Source organism: Morone saxatilis, unplaced genomic scaffold, assembly GCF_004916995.1.
Source record: "Morone saxatilis isolate NCDOM2014 unplaced genomic scaffold, NCSU_SB_2.0 Contig8, whole genome shotgun sequence".
NCBI lineage: Eukaryota > Metazoa > Chordata > Actinopteri > Moronidae > Morone > Morone saxatilis.
In genome coordinates, this window is record NW_023340257.1 from 15,636,994 (window position 1) to 15,657,081 (window position 20,088).

Genomic DNA, 20,088 nt, shown 5'->3' on the forward strand with positions numbered 1-20,088 from the left:
ATACAGAGAGGATGTAAAACAGAGGGGGGTACTCGTGGATAGATGGAAGGAAAAGCAAGGAGTGGGCCGGGAAATGTGGAGAGGGACAGGGAAATGAAGAGGAGGATGAAGAGTGATGGCAGGAGGAGAAGGGAAGGATGGCACAGTGGGGTAAAGGATAGACAGAGAGGAAAATACAGAAATGATGGAGACAGGAGGAATGGATGATGAACAGGGAACACATGGAAATAATAAAAAACCCAGTGGATTCCTCCATGACGGCCTGCTCATAAATGTGAAAAACAACATGAATACTGGAATCTATTTGCCCAGAATAAACCGTTCTGCAGACAACAACCCAGCAGGCTAGGACAGAGCTCAGCAACACTGCAGTGTCTTCGCAGGTTTTTACAGGTCTGCTGCATTTACTGACTCTTCAAATCATTTGACACTCGTATTGCCACCCTTATTTCATCTGTGCACGAGCGCCTGTCAGTCAGAAATTCAAGTCGTTGTCAAACTGCAGTAAAACATGTGATTTGGAGTGCGACAGTGAATGTGCCATCCAGCAGCGTTTGTGTGTGTTAAATTTTGTTTTCTTTTTTACTATTATACATAGTTGAGACCAGCAGCAGAGTTACACACATACTGACTGTTGAGGGTGTGTTTGTGTATGTGTGTGTGTACCTGAGTGTTGGGATACCTGAGGAGTAGATGAAGAGTAGGAGTTGAGGGAATAAGGGTATAATTGGTGGGTAGGTGAATAGTGACTGGCAGGCAGTAAAAAAGAGAGGTTCTGTGTGTTAGTGTGTGTGTGTGTGTTTGTGTTTAAGGGACAGTGATGCGTATATGTCTAGACAGCAGGCACATGGCTGGGTTAAACACACTGCAATTACACATCCACCTCCAGGTCATGTATGCCACTGTATGTGTGTGTGTCTGTGTGTGTCAGTATATTCGTGTATGTGTATTTGTGCTTGCCTCTTCCTCTGCCTGTTTATTGGACTCCTATTCTCTCCTCTCCTCTTCTCTCCTCTCCCCTCCTCTCTGTCATTGCTGATGCCTGCAGTAGATAGGCCTCATTAGTGTATGACTGTTCATGATATCTCTGACTGACTCATTTGTCTGTCCCCCATTGTCTTCCTCTGTCTCATATCTCTGTTTGCCCTCCCTGAGGAGAACAGGGGAGGAGAGGGAATGGGCTTCACTCCCCCCTGATCCAACCCTCTTGTCTCCCTTTCTTTCCTCCAGCTCCATCCTTTCACAGAGCATTTTTGGCATATCATAATATAATATGCCCCAGAACCTCTGTACCTTAATCCCCATCATTCTCTCTCCTCCTATAGTGCTGACTCGAGGAGAGAATACAGGGCTTGGTTCACATTAGAGTGATGTTCACTCAGTCCTTCACATTATGTCTGCCTCTCCAGTAAAGTGACAAAATGATCTTGTCTTTGGCATCACCCTGATTTTACTTTGTGCTCTTCAGTACATATAATACAATGTAAATGTTGTGATATTTTAATGATACATGTGAGAAAGTTTTTTTTAATTGTGTTTTGTGAGCCTTTAAAACATTTTCCTTATTGTTTTACAAAATTCCACCAGTTTCCACAGCAAATCAATTTGTTTAAAATATTTTTAATTGAAGATATAAAATATATCAAAAAGTGAACAAGTGTATTTAGCCTCTCGCAGATTTGTTGATTAACTGAATTTTCCTCTATGTAAGGCTTTATATAATATTGCATGACATGTTAAGATGTTTGGAGTGTGCTTATAAATCATATCGAGCCTGCAGTTCCTCCTGAGATTAACACTTTCCTTTCCCCTTTCGGCTCTCCCCAGCTGCCAAGCGAGTATGAAGCCAATCCAGAGCTGCTTTTCTACCGAATCACTCACCTCAACCACCGGCAGCAGTATCTGATCTGGGCTGCGGCCGTCACAACTGCAGGCCGGGGTAACTTCAGCGACAAAGTCACTGTGGAGCCAGCGGCCAAGGGTGAGTCCCTGCATATGAGAGGGAGAATCATGATGAGAGACATACAGTAGAGGTGTTGACAGGTCTTTGGGAGTACTACTGCATACGTGACAAGTTATATAAAGCCTTTTGTGTCTCCAGAAGGAGCTATCTGAAATCTGGTAAAGTGATGTCACATATCTATCTAGAGTCACTGTTGGTTGGTGCTGAATACTACAGGTCTGAAAATGCAAAAAATCTGGGTATGTGAAGTTAGAAAGAAGTGAGGTTACCTGATTTTTGTAGCCTGCTCCTCATCTGTGTTTAAGGCTCAAGGCTTTTAGCCGTTACTTGCACAACACAACTGAATCTCTCCCCGTATTGTCAGCAGTCAAATTGCATTTTTTAACTGTCTATCATGAATCTACTATATTATAGGAGTGCAATGCTAAATCGAGGGAGTCCTTTTTAATTGACTGTATGTCAGCATGTAATTCCGCATTGCTTCATAATGAAATGTTGTCCTTGCAGTTGAAACACATTTATGTATTCATTTAAAAAAAGAACTTCCAACCAAATTTATCCAGATTTTCACCCAGACAGCTGAAAGGCATTTGACCTTGATGAATGACGCTACAGCATCCTTTTTTCCTGACTTTACCGGCTCTTTGCTTGTTCGGTCTCTCTGTGCTTCTGATATCTCTCTCTTTGGAGCTCTTACAACACTGCTACTGTTAGAGCAGTATTCTTCAAGCCTCTTATTGACAATGCCATGAGCTAAAAATACTTTTCAAGGATGTTTTTCTCAACATCCCTCATGACTGTGAATCATGTGAATAATCGCCCCTTTACTCTGTCACTTACTCTATATAACCCTTCTCTGCATATTTTGTCAACCTCTCCTGTTTATGTGTGGCTGCGTGTTTTGACTATGCAACAGAGCAGCGCATGCTATTGATTTCAGAGTTCAGAGGGCACCAGATAAACTGGCCTAAATCAGGGAAATGATAAGAGGGGGAGCATGAGGGAGGACAGCAGTTGGACAGGAAAAAAAGAAGAGTGAAAATTATACGACAGGGGCAGAGCAAACTAATACTGAAGACAATAGAGAGGCAGAGTGTTTAAGAAAATGAAGAGGGCAGTTAAATCAATAGGCTTTGGATTAAAAGACAGGAAGAATATGAGAGTGAGAATGAATAGAGTGCACTTTCCACCATGTTATCCCTTTCTATATCTATTCATTCCTTTGACTGCTGTCTGCAAAGGTTTGCGAGTGCATGTGTGTGTGTTCGTATGGGTGGGTGCGTCAGCTGATCAGCAGCTGTAAAAGGCAGTGTCCTCCAGGCTTGCCCACTCAATACTTCATTCAACCTTAACATAAGTGCACTAGAGCACTAGCATTAAGACGCCAAGCTTGAGGAAGAAAGAGAGACAGAGAGAGCGGGTGGGGGAGTGACGGAGAATAAGAGGTTTATGTGCTTGAATAGATGAATATTTTTTCATATCCTCTCTGCTCATTCTTTGTCCTGTCTTATATTATTATTATTCATATGCAGTTCTTTGCTGGACAATGTCACATTTAACACAGATTTCTTTCCCACCAAGTGTGAATCACTGTAAATACATTGCACTCTCTCCACTTGTAAATCCTGTTTATTGGAAGAATCCCAAATGGAGAACAAATCAATGTACACATTGCATATCAACCATCACATTTCTGTATTGATCAACACATTCTGAAACCTCTACAGCATTTGTTTATTGGGTTTGAAAATTGTTTATTTGACAATGGCAAGATTAACCGATTGGTAGATATTAATTAGGTCTTTGCCTTTCTTGTGTATGTGTTAATGCCAATAGCTCTCATAATACACCTTTCATTTTTACTCTTCATCCTCCACCAGCTCCAGCTAAGATCCTGTCATTTGGGGGCACAGTGACCACTCCTTGGATGAAGGAGGTGCGACTTCCCTGTAGTTCAGTAGGAGAACCTACACCTACTATAAAATGGACCAAAGACAGGTGAGAATCCTGCCCAGACATGTTACATAAAGCTGAATGGGAGCAGAGTGAATTACTATTAAAGAATCTAATTTGGTTCAAGAGAAAGTTACTTAGGAGGTTGCAAAAGTACACACATTCATACTCAAGTAGAAGTACTGATACTTGTGTAACAAAAAGACCCTGACAAAAGTAGAAATACTGATTTAACTTCTTTACTCAAGTCAAATGAAAATGTACAGGCTCTGAAATGTACTCAACGTATAAAAGTAAAAAGTACTGTCTTGGTTTCTACCTATCTTGCTGTTTATGTGCAAAGTTATCAGAAACTTCAAATAGGGTTGAGTCTCCCTCTCTGTTTTGTCTTGATGCGTCGTTTCGTCATGTTACATCTCTCATGTGTACATCTCTTATGTTGTGGAAGAAAATGTAAGAAGTAGGAAGTACAGATATTTGTAAAAAAAAAAATAAAAAAAAATTGGGGTGTAAAAGTAAAAAGATGACAAAAAGAAAGTACAGATACCTGAAAAAACTACTTAAATACAAATCGTAATTCGTTACTTACCCCCTCTGCTTATTGTGTGTATATTGTTGATATTCTGGAATAATGCCATATAAGTAGTACATTAGAAATTTACAATTTTGCAGCCTCCTTTAAAGTAACTCTAGAAACAAAATAAATAGCCTTGTTAGCTAAATCTAGTAAGAATCTTATGATGATGATACTTTTTTCACTCATTAGTGAGGATACAGCCATCCCAGTGTCTCTAGATGGACAGCGTCTCATTCTGGCCAATGGGACACTGGTGTTGCGCTCTGTCAAAGCTGAAGATTCTGGTTACTACACCTGCACGGCCACCAACACACTGGGCTTTGACACTATCATAGTCAACCTTTTGGTACAAGGTAGGCAAATGGCAATAATGGCTGAGTTGAGTTCACTCAACTATGAGTGTACCTCGCTTATATAGGTCTGAAAATGAGGAATACAGTATACTTTTTACATTAACAGCGATTTTCTTTACCTCCTCAAAAATAATCTATAATATTTGAGTACAGGCATTATCAAGCGAATAACTCTTTGCGCATCTTCCTCAGTTCCACCAGATCAGCCTCGTCTAACCGTCTCCACCACCTCCACCTCCTCCATCACTCTGGCTTGGATACCAGGAGACAACGGAGGCAGCTCTATCAGAGGTACGTGGCCCTGCACAACAATGCTGTCTCTCTGTCTGTCTTCCTGTACTTTTTGCTTCTCTGTAGCTGTATGTGTGTAAAGGTGACACTATTTCGCTTGAGGTTATCGAGTTAGGATTATGTATGAAATGTACATAAATAAACATTTCCCTTTGACCTCTGATCTTAGTTTATCCTGTTTCTCTTTTTTCCTCTTTTACCTTGGACATTGTTAGTGGATCTATTAGTTTATTGATTTGCCTCTGGTTTTAGGTTTCCCTGTTAACTATGTGTCTGTCTGATTATCTGATCGTTGGTGAGTTCTATGTGAAGGTGGGCATGGTGTGTGTGCCTGAATGGGCATGCATGCAAATGTGGATTCAATCCCTTTGTTCATGCTGTTTCTCAGTATGAGGGTGTTGCAGGGTCATCTGCCTGACTCCCCTTATACCTATATGAGACTATCAAGCACCAGACATGTGATGATTTTGGTTTAGTGGCTTACATGACTGCATCCACAAAGCCCTATTGTCCCACATGTCATTGCTAAAGAAATGGCTGTAAAAACTGTGACAAAAACAAAAACAAGTCTTTGAACTATTAGACTAAGTATATTTTAAAACCACCAAAGCTCTAATAATATAATACTTTTGTGTTATTCCAGTGGGTCAGAATACTGACAGGAAGACCCAGAGAAAGACACTAATTTGCATGCATTATGAGTACGGAAATAGGAAGTAATATAAACTTTAGGGCAAGGATATGTACTCAGTGTGCAGATTTGTGTTTAAATAATGATGGGCCACCAGTCAATATTTGCATACATCATCCAGCATCTCATACATCTGTGAAGCCTATCTGTATATATTGTATGTATAGCACAATGCCTGTCTTTGCCATCCACACAGTGTTAGGGGTAGGCAAATCTGAAGTTCCCCGTCAACCACCTTTTTTGCATTATTACTGCAGCAGCATCTGCAGGCTATGCCTTTTCAGATAAAATATGTTAGCGTGTTTTCTTAGAAAAGTCTCAGCTCGTTTTCTAAAAATAAAATAAAAAATAAACAGATAATCAAATGAACAAATCCCGTAGGCTGGTAATCCTGCAGTCAGAATTGATGTTATGTTCTAATCTGTTCCCCAATAGCCTGTTATTGTGCTGTTCTGTACTGTTCTCTCTGCTATCTTCTGTTATGTTCTGCTGTGTTCTATAAAGTGACTATAAAACTTAAAAACAAACACAGGAGGATCTGCACATTTTAACCCCTCTAATGTTTTGGACTCTATCACACCATCTGTTAGAGAAAAAAGGTAGAAAAAAAGATGGTACAAAGAGTACAAAGAAACACAGAGAGGGAGACATTTATATATACATAATTATATACAGACAGAAGGAAAGACAGACAGAGATGGAGGATTAGATGTAAAGTGTCTCAGAGCAGGAGGGAGTTGGCTCTCCAAGGCGGCTGATTATAAAAACAGTCACCACATTGCATACCCTCATTTACATAGATGCTTAGTCAGCGCCATCCCAGTCTTGGGGTTTGTAGGTAACTAATGGCGGCATAGACAGGGAGCAGCTACGTCCAATTGGTGGCCTATGAGCAAGAGAAGTACAGTCTGACACTGCCATCTAGTGGATAGCAGAGGTACCCATGTCTAAAGTTTAGTAGGATAAGTACAAATTGAGTTATTCATCTCAGCTGTAAAAAAGAGAGAAGTATGTCATAAAGCAAAAAAAATAATTATTTATTTATTGTGTGTATATCTGCTTTTGTGTGAATGCAGGTTTTGTGCTGCAGTACTCTGTAGACAACACAGAGGAATGGAAAGATGTTTTCATCAGTTCTAGTGAGCGCTCTTTCAAATTGGACAACCTGCGCTGTGGCACCTGGTATAAAGTTAAGCTGGCTGCAAAGAACAGCGTTGGAGCCGGACGCATCAGTGAGATCATCGAGGCAAAGACCCATGGACGAGGTGAGAAGCCTGGAATAGAGGATAAAGGAAGTTAGTGTGGGTTGATGAAGGTGAAAGTAAATATAACATACACATTTTCACAAAGGAGAAGTGGACATCACAAATTGGCCATATCTAAGACGACTGCTGTAGTCAACAATGAAGTCAAATTCATCCAATTATATTAAGGACCTATAATAACTTGCAAATAAAGCCTTATAGCCTTATAACACTTCACCTCTTTGTGTGTCATGCTTTATACTTACAATAGTGTACAGTGTATCACTCTGGGACTTTATATGCTCCATTTTCAAAAAAATGTATAGCAGTCATTGAACACATTTACATTCTCCACATTCTTAACGTTTGAATGATTATATTATAATGTAGTTTTTATCATTATAATGATAAAAACATCATGTCTTATGTCACAGATGACAGTTATCAAAAATGTAAATTATTTCTATATTGATAATTATATTGAAATTATATTTAATACATGTAGTGAGATATTTTTGGGACACCTACTCTGAATTTGTTTCTAGCAGCATGTGCACATGGTTCAGTTACCAAGACACATTATATTGTACAGCGCATATAATTTTCTAGTAATCTGAACAGACAAATACATGATGATTTTGCTTCTTTCACAGAACCTCAGTTCAACAAGGATCAGCCCGTCTTCACCCACATTAACTCCAGCCACGCCCGCCTCAACCTGCAAGGTTGGGCCAGTGGAGGCTGTCCAATCAGTGCCGTCACGCTAGAGTTTAGACCAAAAGGTGAATCACTATTTGTAGATAACTTACAACAAATTACTTATTTTAATCAAATATGTTAAACAAATAGTTTATTGTAAGTACTGAAGTAACATTCCATCTTTTTATGGAAACTAATATGGAAAGAAAAGAGCTTAGACTCAACATTGGTACGTGTACTTGTTGCAGGTACATGGGCGTGGCAGAATGTACGGACCAATGCCACCACAGATGTGTTCCTGGCAGAGCTGCGTGAGGCCACCTGGTATGAGCTGAAGATGAAAGCCTGTAACAGCGCTGGCTGTGGCAACCAAAGCTCACAATTTGCAACTCTGGACTATGATGGCAGTGAGTAGAAGACTCTTTGTTTGACATTCAGTTTGGATGAATTGTCTGCTACTTTTAATGAGAAATTCATTACACTGGGTACCTTAGAATATTATTTAATATTAAAAAAGGCAGTAACTAGTCTCTGCTCTTCCTGTGTGTGTGCAGGCACAATTCCACCAATCAAATCCCCCCTGGAAAAGAACGATGATGTCAAGAAGCTGTTTTCTATTGGCTGTCCTGTGATCTTGGTCACTCTGGGTGTTGCACTGCTCTTCATCATTCGCAAGAAACGCAAGGAAAAGAGGCTGAAGAGACTAAGAGGTAAGAGAAGAAGAAAAAGGAGAGCAGACAGGAATGAATTAATTAGCAAGGAGAACAAAGCAGATATCAGAGAGAATCTTAAAGTCTCTAGAGTTTGTACTGATTTTAAAAGATTGATTTGTGTGTCAAGAAAAAAATATTGTTATGTTCTCTGCTCTCTCTAGATGCCAAAAGCCTGGCAGAGATGCTGATAAGGTAAGACAGCTCTTTCCTTCTCCTTCTCACAAACTCAGTCTGAAATATTATTTAGTGCAATTAAAATTTCATTGCACAAATCCACATTTCACTTCTTTTTTTTTAAACTGTGAACATTTGTGTGTGCTTGTCTTGTATCTCTGGATTAGTAAAAACAACCGCAGCTTTGACACCCCAGTGAAGGGGCCTCCTCAGGGCCCACGGTTACATATTGACATCCCGAGAGTGCAGCTGCTAATTGAGGACAAAGAAGGCATCAAGCAAATTGGTGAGAGGAATAGAGAGAGACAGACAGAGAGTGTGTGTTCACATGTCTGTGCATGAGCGCTGAATCAAATGATCTTTATGTCAAATGTATCATGAAATGCTGCTTTTTGGAAATATTCATTCTGTCTCTTACAGGTGAGGACAAAGCCACTATCCCTGTGACAGACACAGAGTTCAACCAAACTGGGAACCCTCAGAGCTTCTGCACAGGTGTGTCTGTCCATCACCCAGCCCTCATCCAGAACACCGGCCCTTTGATTGACATGTCAGACATCAGACCAGGAACCAGTAAGTCCTCTCTCTCCGTCCATTTTATCAGTAATAGCTTATACTCACTGAAGCAGTACTGAAGCAGCATGTAGCGCAAATTCCTTTCTGATTATAAGGTACAGTACATACATGGTGTAAGCATAAACTGTGTACATTTCCCACAGTTTCTTGCTTTTATTTTGAGTGTGAGTGTCTTAAAAAAGCCTTTGTACATATGCACATCTTTTGTACTTCTTTATCCACTTACCACCAGACCCAGTGTCGAGGAAGAGTGTTAAATCGGCCCATAGCATCAGGAACCGCTACTCCAGTCAGTGGACTCTGACCAAGTGCCAGGCCTCCACGCCAGCCCGCACTCTCACCTCAGACTGGCGCACAGTTGGCTCCCAGCATGGCATCACTGTCACAGAGAGTGACAGCTACAGTGCCAGCCTCTCACAGGACACAGGTTGGCACATTGGTGAAATGACACTTAAAGCCATTAACATGCACATATAAGTAAGGCTATTTTTCTAAATGCAGAGGAGAATGTGTTTTTGCAGTTGGCCTCAAAAAGCATTAGTAAAACTGGGGAAAATGTACTTACTTTTATTTCCTTTCTCTTCCATAGATAAGGGTCGCAACAGCATGGTGTCGACAGAGAGCGCCTCCTCCACCTACGAGGAGTTGGCGAGAGCATATGAGCATGCCAAGCTAGAGGAACACCTGCAGCATGCCAAATTTGAAATTACTGAGTGCTTTATCTCTGACAGTTCTTCTGACCAGATGACCACAGGTACCAATGACAATGCAGACAGCATGACGTCCATGAGCACACCGTCAGAGCCTGGTATCTGCCGTTTCACTGCCTCGCCACCCAAACCCCAGGACTATGATCGTGGCAAGAATGTAGCTGTGCCCATTCCACACCGCGCCAAGAGTGAGTGGTTGCTGCAAAGCATGAAAGCATGTTCACTTGGCATTTAAATTTTAAAATTGCTTTTTATCTAGATATGTAACACAAAAACAATATATATAACTAAGTTTACAGGGGAAGTAATGTTTATATGTACAAGTGTGCGAAAATACCGGTAATTTTACAAGAGGTTCAGTGCAGATAAATACACAGTGCTAACATTCATACTGTTGCACACTATGAATATTATCCATAGGCTTTGGCTTTTGCAGGCTTTGGCAGGCACTTTAAATGTTTGATTCCCTTCCAGGTGACTACTGTAACCTACCCCTCTACATGAAGTCAGATCCCTTCTTCCGAAAGCAGTCGGAGCATCATGACCCATGTCCAGTGGTTCCACCACGTGAAGCCTCTATTCGTGGCCTGGCCCAGCGTGCATACCACACCCAGGGCCGTCATGTGACTATGGACTCTGCAAAGCAGCAGGCCCTAAGCATGGGCCACTCTGGCCTGTCCAACCTCACTTCCTCTGGGGCTTCCTCTGGAGGAGCAGGATGCGGTGGTGGAGGTAGTGGGAGTGGAGGGGTCTCTGCTAGCTCTAGCAGCTCCACACTCCCCCAGAGGACTCTCACCATGCCCGGCTCCTCTGCCTCAGTGGCCCAGAGTGCAGCGGCAGCTGCTGCTGCTACTGCTGCAGCTGCTGGGGCATCATCATCCTCCGGTGGAGGTGGGGTAGCTGGGGCCACAGGAGGGACTCCTGGAGGTGCCTCCTCATCCTCCTCCAAGATGGGAGGATCCAGAGACTCTCTCCTGGAGAGCAGCTCCTCGGGCTTAGGCAGACTACAGAAGCAGAGGGATGGAGGGGCAGGGGCCTACTCCAAGTCGTACACACTGGTGTAGCCTGCCATCACTGCGGCCTGTCACTGTAACTCTTAATAGAATGCTGGTCAAGCCAGCGCTTGCCTGGAGCCTCTATGGAAAAGTGGGGTGAGGAACATACACATGCACAGCTGACCCGTCAGTGCCTGCGCTGTGCCAAGCTGCAGGGGGCTGGTTGGGTTCCCATTGACACTACTGTATGAAGGGGTCAGAGTTGGGTCTCCATAGCACAGGGGTTTGCCTTTCTTTCTGCCTGATTGCTTTCTATTATTATGTCATCTTTCTCTATCCCCCTTTTTCATCACCCTGGGAATCACTTGCCAAAACATAAATGATTTATCTGTTCATATTTTCCTTTTCTGGTAAGGACACAGCACTTATGCACAAAATGCTTTCCACATGCACTGTCTTGTTTTATGGATCAAGACAGTCGTAGAATGAACCAGGTTGCTTGAGTTTTTGAGGTTTTTAGGTTTTCAAATATGTTACTTTTCTGGTCTCTGATGGAAGAAGAGCTCATATCACAGCATTGTGCCATGGCAGGATGCTTTTACTGTATGCATAAACCACCAGTCTTGGTGTTACACTGGCTCTGAGAGGTTACTCCATCATGGATTCATACTTTAGAGGCAATGGAAAGACTGACTGATTTTCTTATACATGCAATGGATGACACAGCATAGTTGTCTTAATCGATGCTTTTATGAACAGACTCAAATCAGAGCAGAATAAAAAATGTCAAGCATCATCAAGTGAAAGATGAATCCAAACCTTTTTTTCCATCAGTTTTCTGTTTATTTTCTGATGATGGAAATATAATCTCATGTGCACTAAGAACAAGTTAGAATGGATCCAAGTAACAGAAATCTTCACAAGCCTGCGTGTGTGTGTGAATGGGTGTATATGTGTAAATATATATATGTATACATGTGGCAGGCACACACCAACAGTGGACCTTTTTAAAATCAATCTGTATGCTGACCTCTCGGGCAGACGTCTGTGTCAAAACTGACCTCCCACCCACCCACTGTTCATTTTGTACCTGTGAAAGGGGATTCTGGGACAGTAACAATGATGATGCTGACGATGTAACACTATAATCCTAATTTGGTCCAGCATTTTGAACTTTGTTTTGTTAAGTGTGATTGACAGCATTGCTTAGAAAATGAGAAATACTGAAGAGTAAGTGGGTTCAAAAGAGAGTAATTACAGATAAGAAAGAGGTTCCTTTCTTTATCTCTTTTCCTGCTTCAGAACAGAGAAGGAAAAGACCCTTTTATGATTCATCATGATGCCACAAAGCTATTATTCTTTGTTTAACTCATTTTACCTGTATCCATTTTTTCCCTTTCTATCCTTCTCCACCTTCACTCCTACCCACCCAGTCCCCCATCATATCCATACAGTGTCACTGTGACCTACTGCTAGCATATTGGCTAGTTAAAAAGACAGACAGGCTGAGAAAAAGAGGTCTTATATGCACAGACAGACAGAAATGCTATTTGACGTTCAGTGACAACTTGAATGGAGAGACAAGTTGCAAACATACAGCAAATCTATTGAGATGTATACGAGAAAAATCATATTTGTATGAAATGATCTTGAATTTATGAACAGACAATGACTTTGAGATTATAGACAGAGAGATCAAGTGCTGATAGCATTTGCAGTTGTGTTAGGGAAACGGGGAAGGGGTTACATAGGAGAGAGATACAATTTTTCTTCAGAAATAAGTGGTCTTCAAAACTAAAAGATGTGTTTTCAAGTCCCTCAGCCTCACTAAAATTTATTTTAGCTTTATGCATGGTACTGTATCTGTTAACTTAAAGTTTATTCCCCCCCCCTTTCTTCTCCCAAAGCTTAATCCCATAACAAAGATCGTTCCAAAAAAAGAGTTGCTCTAAATGTTTTGCAATGGTAAAACGTAACATCAGGGCTCTCGCAATAGAAAAAAGAAAAAGATATGATATATGTTTGTTTTCAAAAGTATGTACATATATATTTCTATTCAAATATATAGCAAATATATGAATATTGAAAAAAAGCAGAGAAATATAAAAGCCGTTCTAATTGAAAATATATATAAAAGATCACAAGACAATCGCTCAGAGTGAAAACCTGCAAGAAGGAATGAAGAAAAAAGAAGAGGGAAGCTTAAACGGGTAGCACAACCATGGACGGGAGATCTTGGAGAGAAAGAAAGTGGTATGAGAGAAAGTAAATGGTGACAAACTGAGGTCTGAAGAATGATACAATGACCCCCTTGTGATTTTGTAAATGTTCCAGCTGCAAACGCCTGTGTAGCAGGTAGCAGCTGAAAGGACAAGCACAGTAAAGTCAAATTATAGTGTGAGATTGTGTCACTGGTTAACTGTGGTCTATGGCTCAGTGCAGAAAGTGTGGTGTTGAAAAAGAAAACAGTAAAACAAGGGCAGCCTATACAGTAAGTGAGCCTATTGTAATATGTTGTATTGTACCTTCCAAAGGTGTGTTCACAAACTCAATGCCATTACCTGACTATAATTAATGAATACAAACAGATCAACAAGTATTTCTGTTTCTTATCTGTGTCATAGCGAGTCCTCCCCAAACTCTGGGACTTCAGGCCAATAAACATACCACACAGTAAAAGTTATAACTGCTCATAAATGTATTCATGCTCCCTTTTATTTTAAAACTTAGACAGGATAGAAATTAATTTTGCACTACATTGTTAATGTTAAAATGGCCTTTATGTTTTAAGTTGTGCAAATACTTGTTTTCAGAAAAAACAAGAGTTTGGGAATGGGGCAGGCCTGTTTTAGCAACCAAAAACAGAGGTTTCCTTACTCCAGTTGTATGGATATTGGATGGAGTGATGAAATAAACTCCTTTCCAACCTGCTTTCCCAAGTTCTTCAGTGAAGTTGCCTCTACTGTAAAACACTGATCTACTGTCAGTTTGCTCCAAGTATATGTAATGTATACCTTTAAGGAAAAATCCACCTCTTCTGTGAATATGAGGTACATGTAATATTTAAAACAATAGTTCAACATTTTGGGAAATATGAGAGTTAGATATGAAGATCGATGCCACTCTCATATCTGTCCCTTAAAAAAATGTACATTCTGCACAAAAAACTAAATGTAAAAAAAAGTTGTGGTTTTACAGACGTTTTGTGCCAGTCTATTTCCCGGCCAGGAGTAAACTCCTAAAGTCTTGTCCTTATTGTAAGGTTGCTAGGCAACTATTGGAGACTTGTCATTTTTACACTTCCTTTTTTGTACGGATTAAACTAACGAGATATAATGTGTTAATTAGTGAGCTTTTTGTGAAGCTGGTAGGTGGATTTTGTTGCCTTCAACAGTGTTCCTTTGTTGTGTTTCCTCTGCATCTCTTTGCAATATAGCAAATACTTGCATTTCACAAAATAGCAAACTATTCCTATAATGTAATCCAGGAATTACAAACAGTATTCAAATTGTGAAGTACAGAGTACTGCAGAAGTACTTTTGTGAGTTATTCAGGCCTTCAATCAAAAAATTTCAAGCATTTTAAATATTTCCAGATATTGATCCTTTTTTGGTGTAATGTAAAAACAAATATTCATCTGAAATGATAACCTGTTAATATATTATAAGGCAAAAAGGATTAGTTGTTTTTAAGGTACTTTACTGTACGGCTCTTTTTTTTTTGTCATTGGACGTGATTGGCTTTCTTGGCAGCAGCTTAACATTTGCCGAGACGTTTAAATGGCTTATGAGTGATTTAGGATGGATTTTTCCTTAAAATACAACATACTTTTCAAGCTGACTCAGTCTGTGTTTATAAAGCCAACTTCACTTGTGCTACTTACCCAACCTTTTCCACATCAGCTCAACCAATCAGATCTTCCCCTCTCACTTTACCCCTTGCCCACCTGTACAACATAATTTCTACTCCACAATAGAAGACTTGTGTACATAGGAAAGTGTTTTGTATAAATGAGTACTATTTTCGACATCTTCACTAGATACCAGGGCACAATGTAAACTTTGAACAGAAGTTATTGTAATGAAACAGAAGAGGACTTAATGAAAAACTATAGAATTATACAGACACTTCTTTATCTTCATTTATGGACCAGTTGAAACATGTCAAGAGTGGACCATGCATAGTTAACAATATTAATTTTCTTCTTTTACAGGACATTTGGTTGCATTGTCTCCTTTTATATTTTTTGTTTCTTTTTTTTACTTTGTCACAGGTTGCTTGATTTAGAGTTTGCCTTTTTTTATTATTCCACTTTTTGGGGGGAGGACAGCAGCATTGCATGTTCTGAAAATTTTTGCTGGTTATAAAAGAAAAAGGGAAATGGTGAATTGAACAATTTAAAAGGGGGTTAATTAAAACATTTTAAAAATGCAGAGGTTGTTCCTTAAACTTTTATGGGGAAACGTTGCTTCAATTTGCAATTGCTTGTGTTTAACTCTACATTTTCTTTTCTATGAAAACAAACAAAATCAGAAAAAGAGTACTCAACACCTTGTGCAATAAAGCTATCTTTTTATGAACTGTGATGATATTATTCATTTTTTCACAACCATGTAGCATTTGAGATAAAGGGCTTTCTGTATCACTCTGTTTTTACTGTAATCAGAACATGTTTCACTTGTTAGTGAAAGAGTTTGGATCATTTGTCACTTTGGCACCCAACTGCTTTTTAAGATCCACAGATTTCACTATGAACAGATTTTATAGCCTGGCAGAAAGTAGTCAAATGAAAAAATTTAACAGCGATGTCTGTGAATTTCAGAGTAATAAGGTTCTGGAGTGAGGACCCACTCTTTGACGTCTATGGACTTTAATCATAAATGTACATAAATGTCAAATCATCAAATCTAGCACACAAACAACCTCAGCTAAACCCTTTCACTGTGAATTCAGCCCTTCATAACACCTGTTTAATAATAATACAACTATCAAACAATGCAATGCAACAATTTTAAATAGCTACTTGTGAGCTTAAATCAACATTCACATACACATAACTTCATATATATAGGTCATCTATAATTTGTCTTCCAGTTTACAGCCACATACCTTAAGCGTTAAATTAATTAAATAAGACGTTATGAATTACTGATATGAATGAGCACACACAAAACATACAAACATGAATGTGTAAAATAATTAAATTAATAATAATTAATATAATTAAATACATTATTATTAACTCTGCTTATTATTATTATGATTCTTTTCTTCATTTAGCTTCAAAGGTTTCTTGCAGGTCATTTTCACTTCATTCCAGCAGTTTCTACTTCAACACAATTTCTTGATTGACAAACACTGTTCTGAATGAGTGGACAGACAGTTATTTTTGTTTTGATTATTACATGGTTTCATTATATTGTCTGTCTTGTAACTTTATGGGGGGTTTTGAGTCATTATGGATGAACCACCTGAAAATGTAGTTCATCCATAATATGATTCAGAACCTGATCAAAACACTAGAGGGCATCATACTTCAATGAAAATCGACACAGAACAGGAGACAGAGGAGTTTATTGAGATATTTTGGTAAAATTGTAAGATCCACAATGTTGACAAATTATTTTATTGTTTTCCCCCATATTTATGTACTTTATATACAGCATATTCACAGTCACTCACACATACATTCAGATGTACAGCACATTCAGATATATTATTCACATAACATTTTAAATAGGGTATGACAAGTAGCTATTTGAGGTGTTCTCTATTACTGTATGCTATTATCTATACAGTGTCACTAATCCAGAGCTCTACTTAGTGTTTATCATACAGTTTGAATGTATATACATTTGCATATGAGTGTACATATGCATTTGTGTTTGTCATCGCAAAGTTCATCCATCCTTTGGTGAATACACATACGCGCTTCCTGTCGCCTCTCACCATCCTTCTTTGTCCATCTACTTGCCGTTCTTGTGTTTCTTCTGTTGGAACTTCCTGAAATGGGTCTGGATGGTGGCGGCGGCCTTCTCAACTTCAACAGGGCTGAGTGGGGGAACAGCAGGCACGGTGCACGTCCCATTGCTGGCATTGGAGTCTGAGCACGACAGGACACATGGTATAGCCAGAGAGGCAGAGGCAATAGCCATGGAGACATAGTCTGTAGCAATGATTGAGTTTAAACACATGGTGTACATATTAGCTTTGATTCAAGCGGGCTATTTTTTTGATTAAAGTTTGATTTGGATTTGACACTTGACTTAAATCAAACCCTCATGGTAACTTCAATATGACAATTATGCTGGCAGAAAAATAGCCTGCATTTAAATTCATTTATACTTTTACTTACTCTTTCTATACACCCCTATGCTGTTCCTCCTGAACCCATCAAACTGTAAAAGAAACATAACACTTGCGTTAGAAGACAAGTCACTGACGCACAGAGAGAAAAAAAGGGGAGGAAGTCAGTTGTACAAATGAGATACGGGTCAGGTATGATAATTATCAACGTTACAATCTTATCTGGGACTTTGCTCAAACATTATTCACATACCACAAGAGTACAAAATCAGACACATAATCATACAGGTGAGAAATTCTTCAACTCAACTGTACAAAATGTGCAGTCCTTAAGGAATGAATGTGCAATGTACATGTGTGACTGCACCTGTGTGTGTGTGTGTCCTTTCTATCTACAGTTAAGGTATTGACCTCAAACACAAATCCCCTTGATTGGGATTACAGCTCAAGCAGAGCAGCGGCAAAGAGGCTAGGACTGTACCAGTTTAGCCTGCTTACCTGTCAGTTTGGCTGTGTGCCTGCGTTCAGTCCCGCACACCGGCTCCATGACCTCATCAATGCAGTCTACTCTCTCCTTTTACCAGAGACGTTAAGCTGACACAAAATGTCTTTCTTCACCTCCATCTGTGTTGATTTCTCCCTGCTTGCTTCATAGGGTTTTTGTTGTTGGTTGATGGTTTCTTTCGCTTTCTCATCTTAACACCTATGCCCTCAATTAAGCACCAAAGTCTTCCTGCCATAGTCCAGCTCTTTGCCTCAGTTTGTCTTTTTATTTGCGAGCTGCATCTTTATAATAGTCTACGATACAAGTAACCTTTAAAACAGTTACCTCAAGCAAAGAAAAAGGCACAAAAAAAATCTGTAGGACATCAGAGGTGTGCACTTTGGACTGGACTGAGTGTGCTTCTTGATTCAGAAATCCATAGTGCAAGCCTGAGGAATAACCTAACAACCACCAAGTTGTCAACCTCTGTGCAAGGATTTATTGATTCCCTGATATTAATCCAATGAGGGCCAAAAGGTCAGTGTTTACCTGAGTCTGATGCAAAAATCAAGTCTATTTTATTATATTACTTGGCGGGTGCTGTTTGAGTACAGAGGCATCAAAACTTGTAAATCATATTCCTCTGCTGTCATCTTCTGAGACACTACAAGCAAAGTACAGCACAGAATTTGTGACCAAGCTAATATGCTCACATGCTGTGTCAAGCTTGACAGCTGAAATTCACATACTATGACTCTCCATCAGATAACAGAAGATTAAAAAAGCAAATTTATGAGTAATGTGGTATATGGCTACAGTGGATGACTCAGTCATGTGCAGAATGAAGGTGCGTTGCATTGGCTGTAAGGAATCCATAGCCCTGGTGCATCAGCATGATGATGTGTGTGACAGCAACTATACTGAGACACAAATTTACAATTTACAACTAACCTCTTCTGCTTTGCTGCTCCTCCGACTGTGTGACACTGAGTGAACCTGCCAAGGTAAAGGCTGGGACACCATATAAGGCAAAGGATCTTGTTGCCGTGCAAACCGCACCCCTATCTGAAAATGAAAAGGAGGTCATGGTAAGGGTGCCAACATGTGGTTAAAAGAGTTAAACATAAGCAACCTTGTCTGTCAAATCTAGGCTCTCGTACTGTTTCTTTAATATTTCTCCAACATCTCTCAGGTTTACTTATCAGATAAACAAAAAAAAACATTAAATGTTGAACTGAAAAACATTTTTTTAATGCATGAGCATTAGATGTTACATAATAAGCAGTGAGGAATCCTGCTTATTAAAAGTTTTGTCTTACATCACAATCATTTAATTTTGACGGGTCGATATATACCTGGTTATAATCTGACATTGAACACCTGTTTTAACATCACCCTAATCACATTTTGATGCTGTTTATATAAACCTTATTTATATTTGACACTGACAACCTGCTGGATGAAAAAAACATGTTTTGGTTGCAGCAAAAACACAGAGATCTTGTCTTGCATTAGAAATATTAGAATATTTTTAGATGTTTAAGTACATAGAATATTAATACATGTTAAATCTAATTTCCAGAAATAATAATCGACTATTTATTACTACTCTTATTTCTATTCCATCTATAATTCTAATCATCTTACCGATTCTACGACTCTGACCATCATATACATGGCTGTTAGCATGGTGATCAACATCTTGACCACTATTCCTTTAGTGCCTCTATTAATCCTTAATGTTTTCCTTGGGTTTCGATTGCTTTCCTCACTCCTGCTGGAGGAAAAATAAGTCCACACAGGAAGAGATCCGCACAATCAGGAATGCAAGGAAGGGCTGCTCAGGGGAAGGACAGTTGAACGCACACTGTTGAGTATGTCCACTTGCACAAGTTTCTCAGGTACACACAAGCACAAACTCATTAAACACACAAACAAGCGATCACGCATGCACACACTTTCTCAGACACACGAGGGTAAGACTGCTAAAGAGCTTTGCAGGACAGAAATAGAGAGGCGGTAATCTTTTCTTCTGCACAATACTTATCCTTCAGGTGTGCTTCCACCTATCCAACAGTTGAGACGGATCAGGTTTTATTAAAAAATGTAGGATTACAAAATATAGATTTTTTTATTGATCATTTTACCTGCATATAATTTTATTTTCCTACTAGTTCAAATGTCTTACATGCTGATCATACAAGTCGAGGAGTTACACTGGTGTGACTCAGGGAGAAGTTTAAAAACAAGTTGACATTTTGACACACGTTGTCATAATCCGCTCCTGGCTTTCCATCGTACTGCCAGCTCTGCCAGTACTTTTCCGATCACATGCCTGCCTCATCAGTGCAACCACCTT

The 20,088-nt window shown here is 39.6% G+C and overlaps 1 protein-coding gene across 1 annotated transcript in view; it reads left to right on the forward strand.

Moving 5' to 3' along the window:
- Window positions 1-12,934, forward strand: part of LOC118342033 (Down syndrome cell adhesion molecule-like protein 1 homolog) — a 75,558-nt gene extending 62,624 nt beyond the window's left edge. The window contains exons 18-31 of the mRNA XM_035680460.1: window positions 1,828-1,981; window positions 3,844-3,961; window positions 4,683-4,846; window positions 5,039-5,137; window positions 6,905-7,093; window positions 7,726-7,854; window positions 8,020-8,178; window positions 8,326-8,481; window positions 8,646-8,676; window positions 8,826-8,944; window positions 9,079-9,231; window positions 9,467-9,661; window positions 9,824-10,132; window positions 10,419-12,934. Of these exons, the coding sequence (XP_035536353.1) occupies window positions 1,828-1,981; window positions 3,844-3,961; window positions 4,683-4,846; window positions 5,039-5,137; window positions 6,905-7,093; window positions 7,726-7,854; window positions 8,020-8,178; window positions 8,326-8,481; window positions 8,646-8,676; window positions 8,826-8,944; window positions 9,079-9,231; window positions 9,467-9,661; window positions 9,824-10,132; window positions 10,419-11,008 (2,565 nt within the window). The 3' untranslated portion in view covers window positions 11,009-12,934. The remainder of the gene's footprint in view (window positions 1-1,827; window positions 1,982-3,843; window positions 3,962-4,682; window positions 4,847-5,038; window positions 5,138-6,904; window positions 7,094-7,725; window positions 7,855-8,019; window positions 8,179-8,325; window positions 8,482-8,645; window positions 8,677-8,825; window positions 8,945-9,078; window positions 9,232-9,466; window positions 9,662-9,823; window positions 10,133-10,418) is intronic.
- Window positions 12,935-20,088: the final 7,154 nt, after the last annotated feature.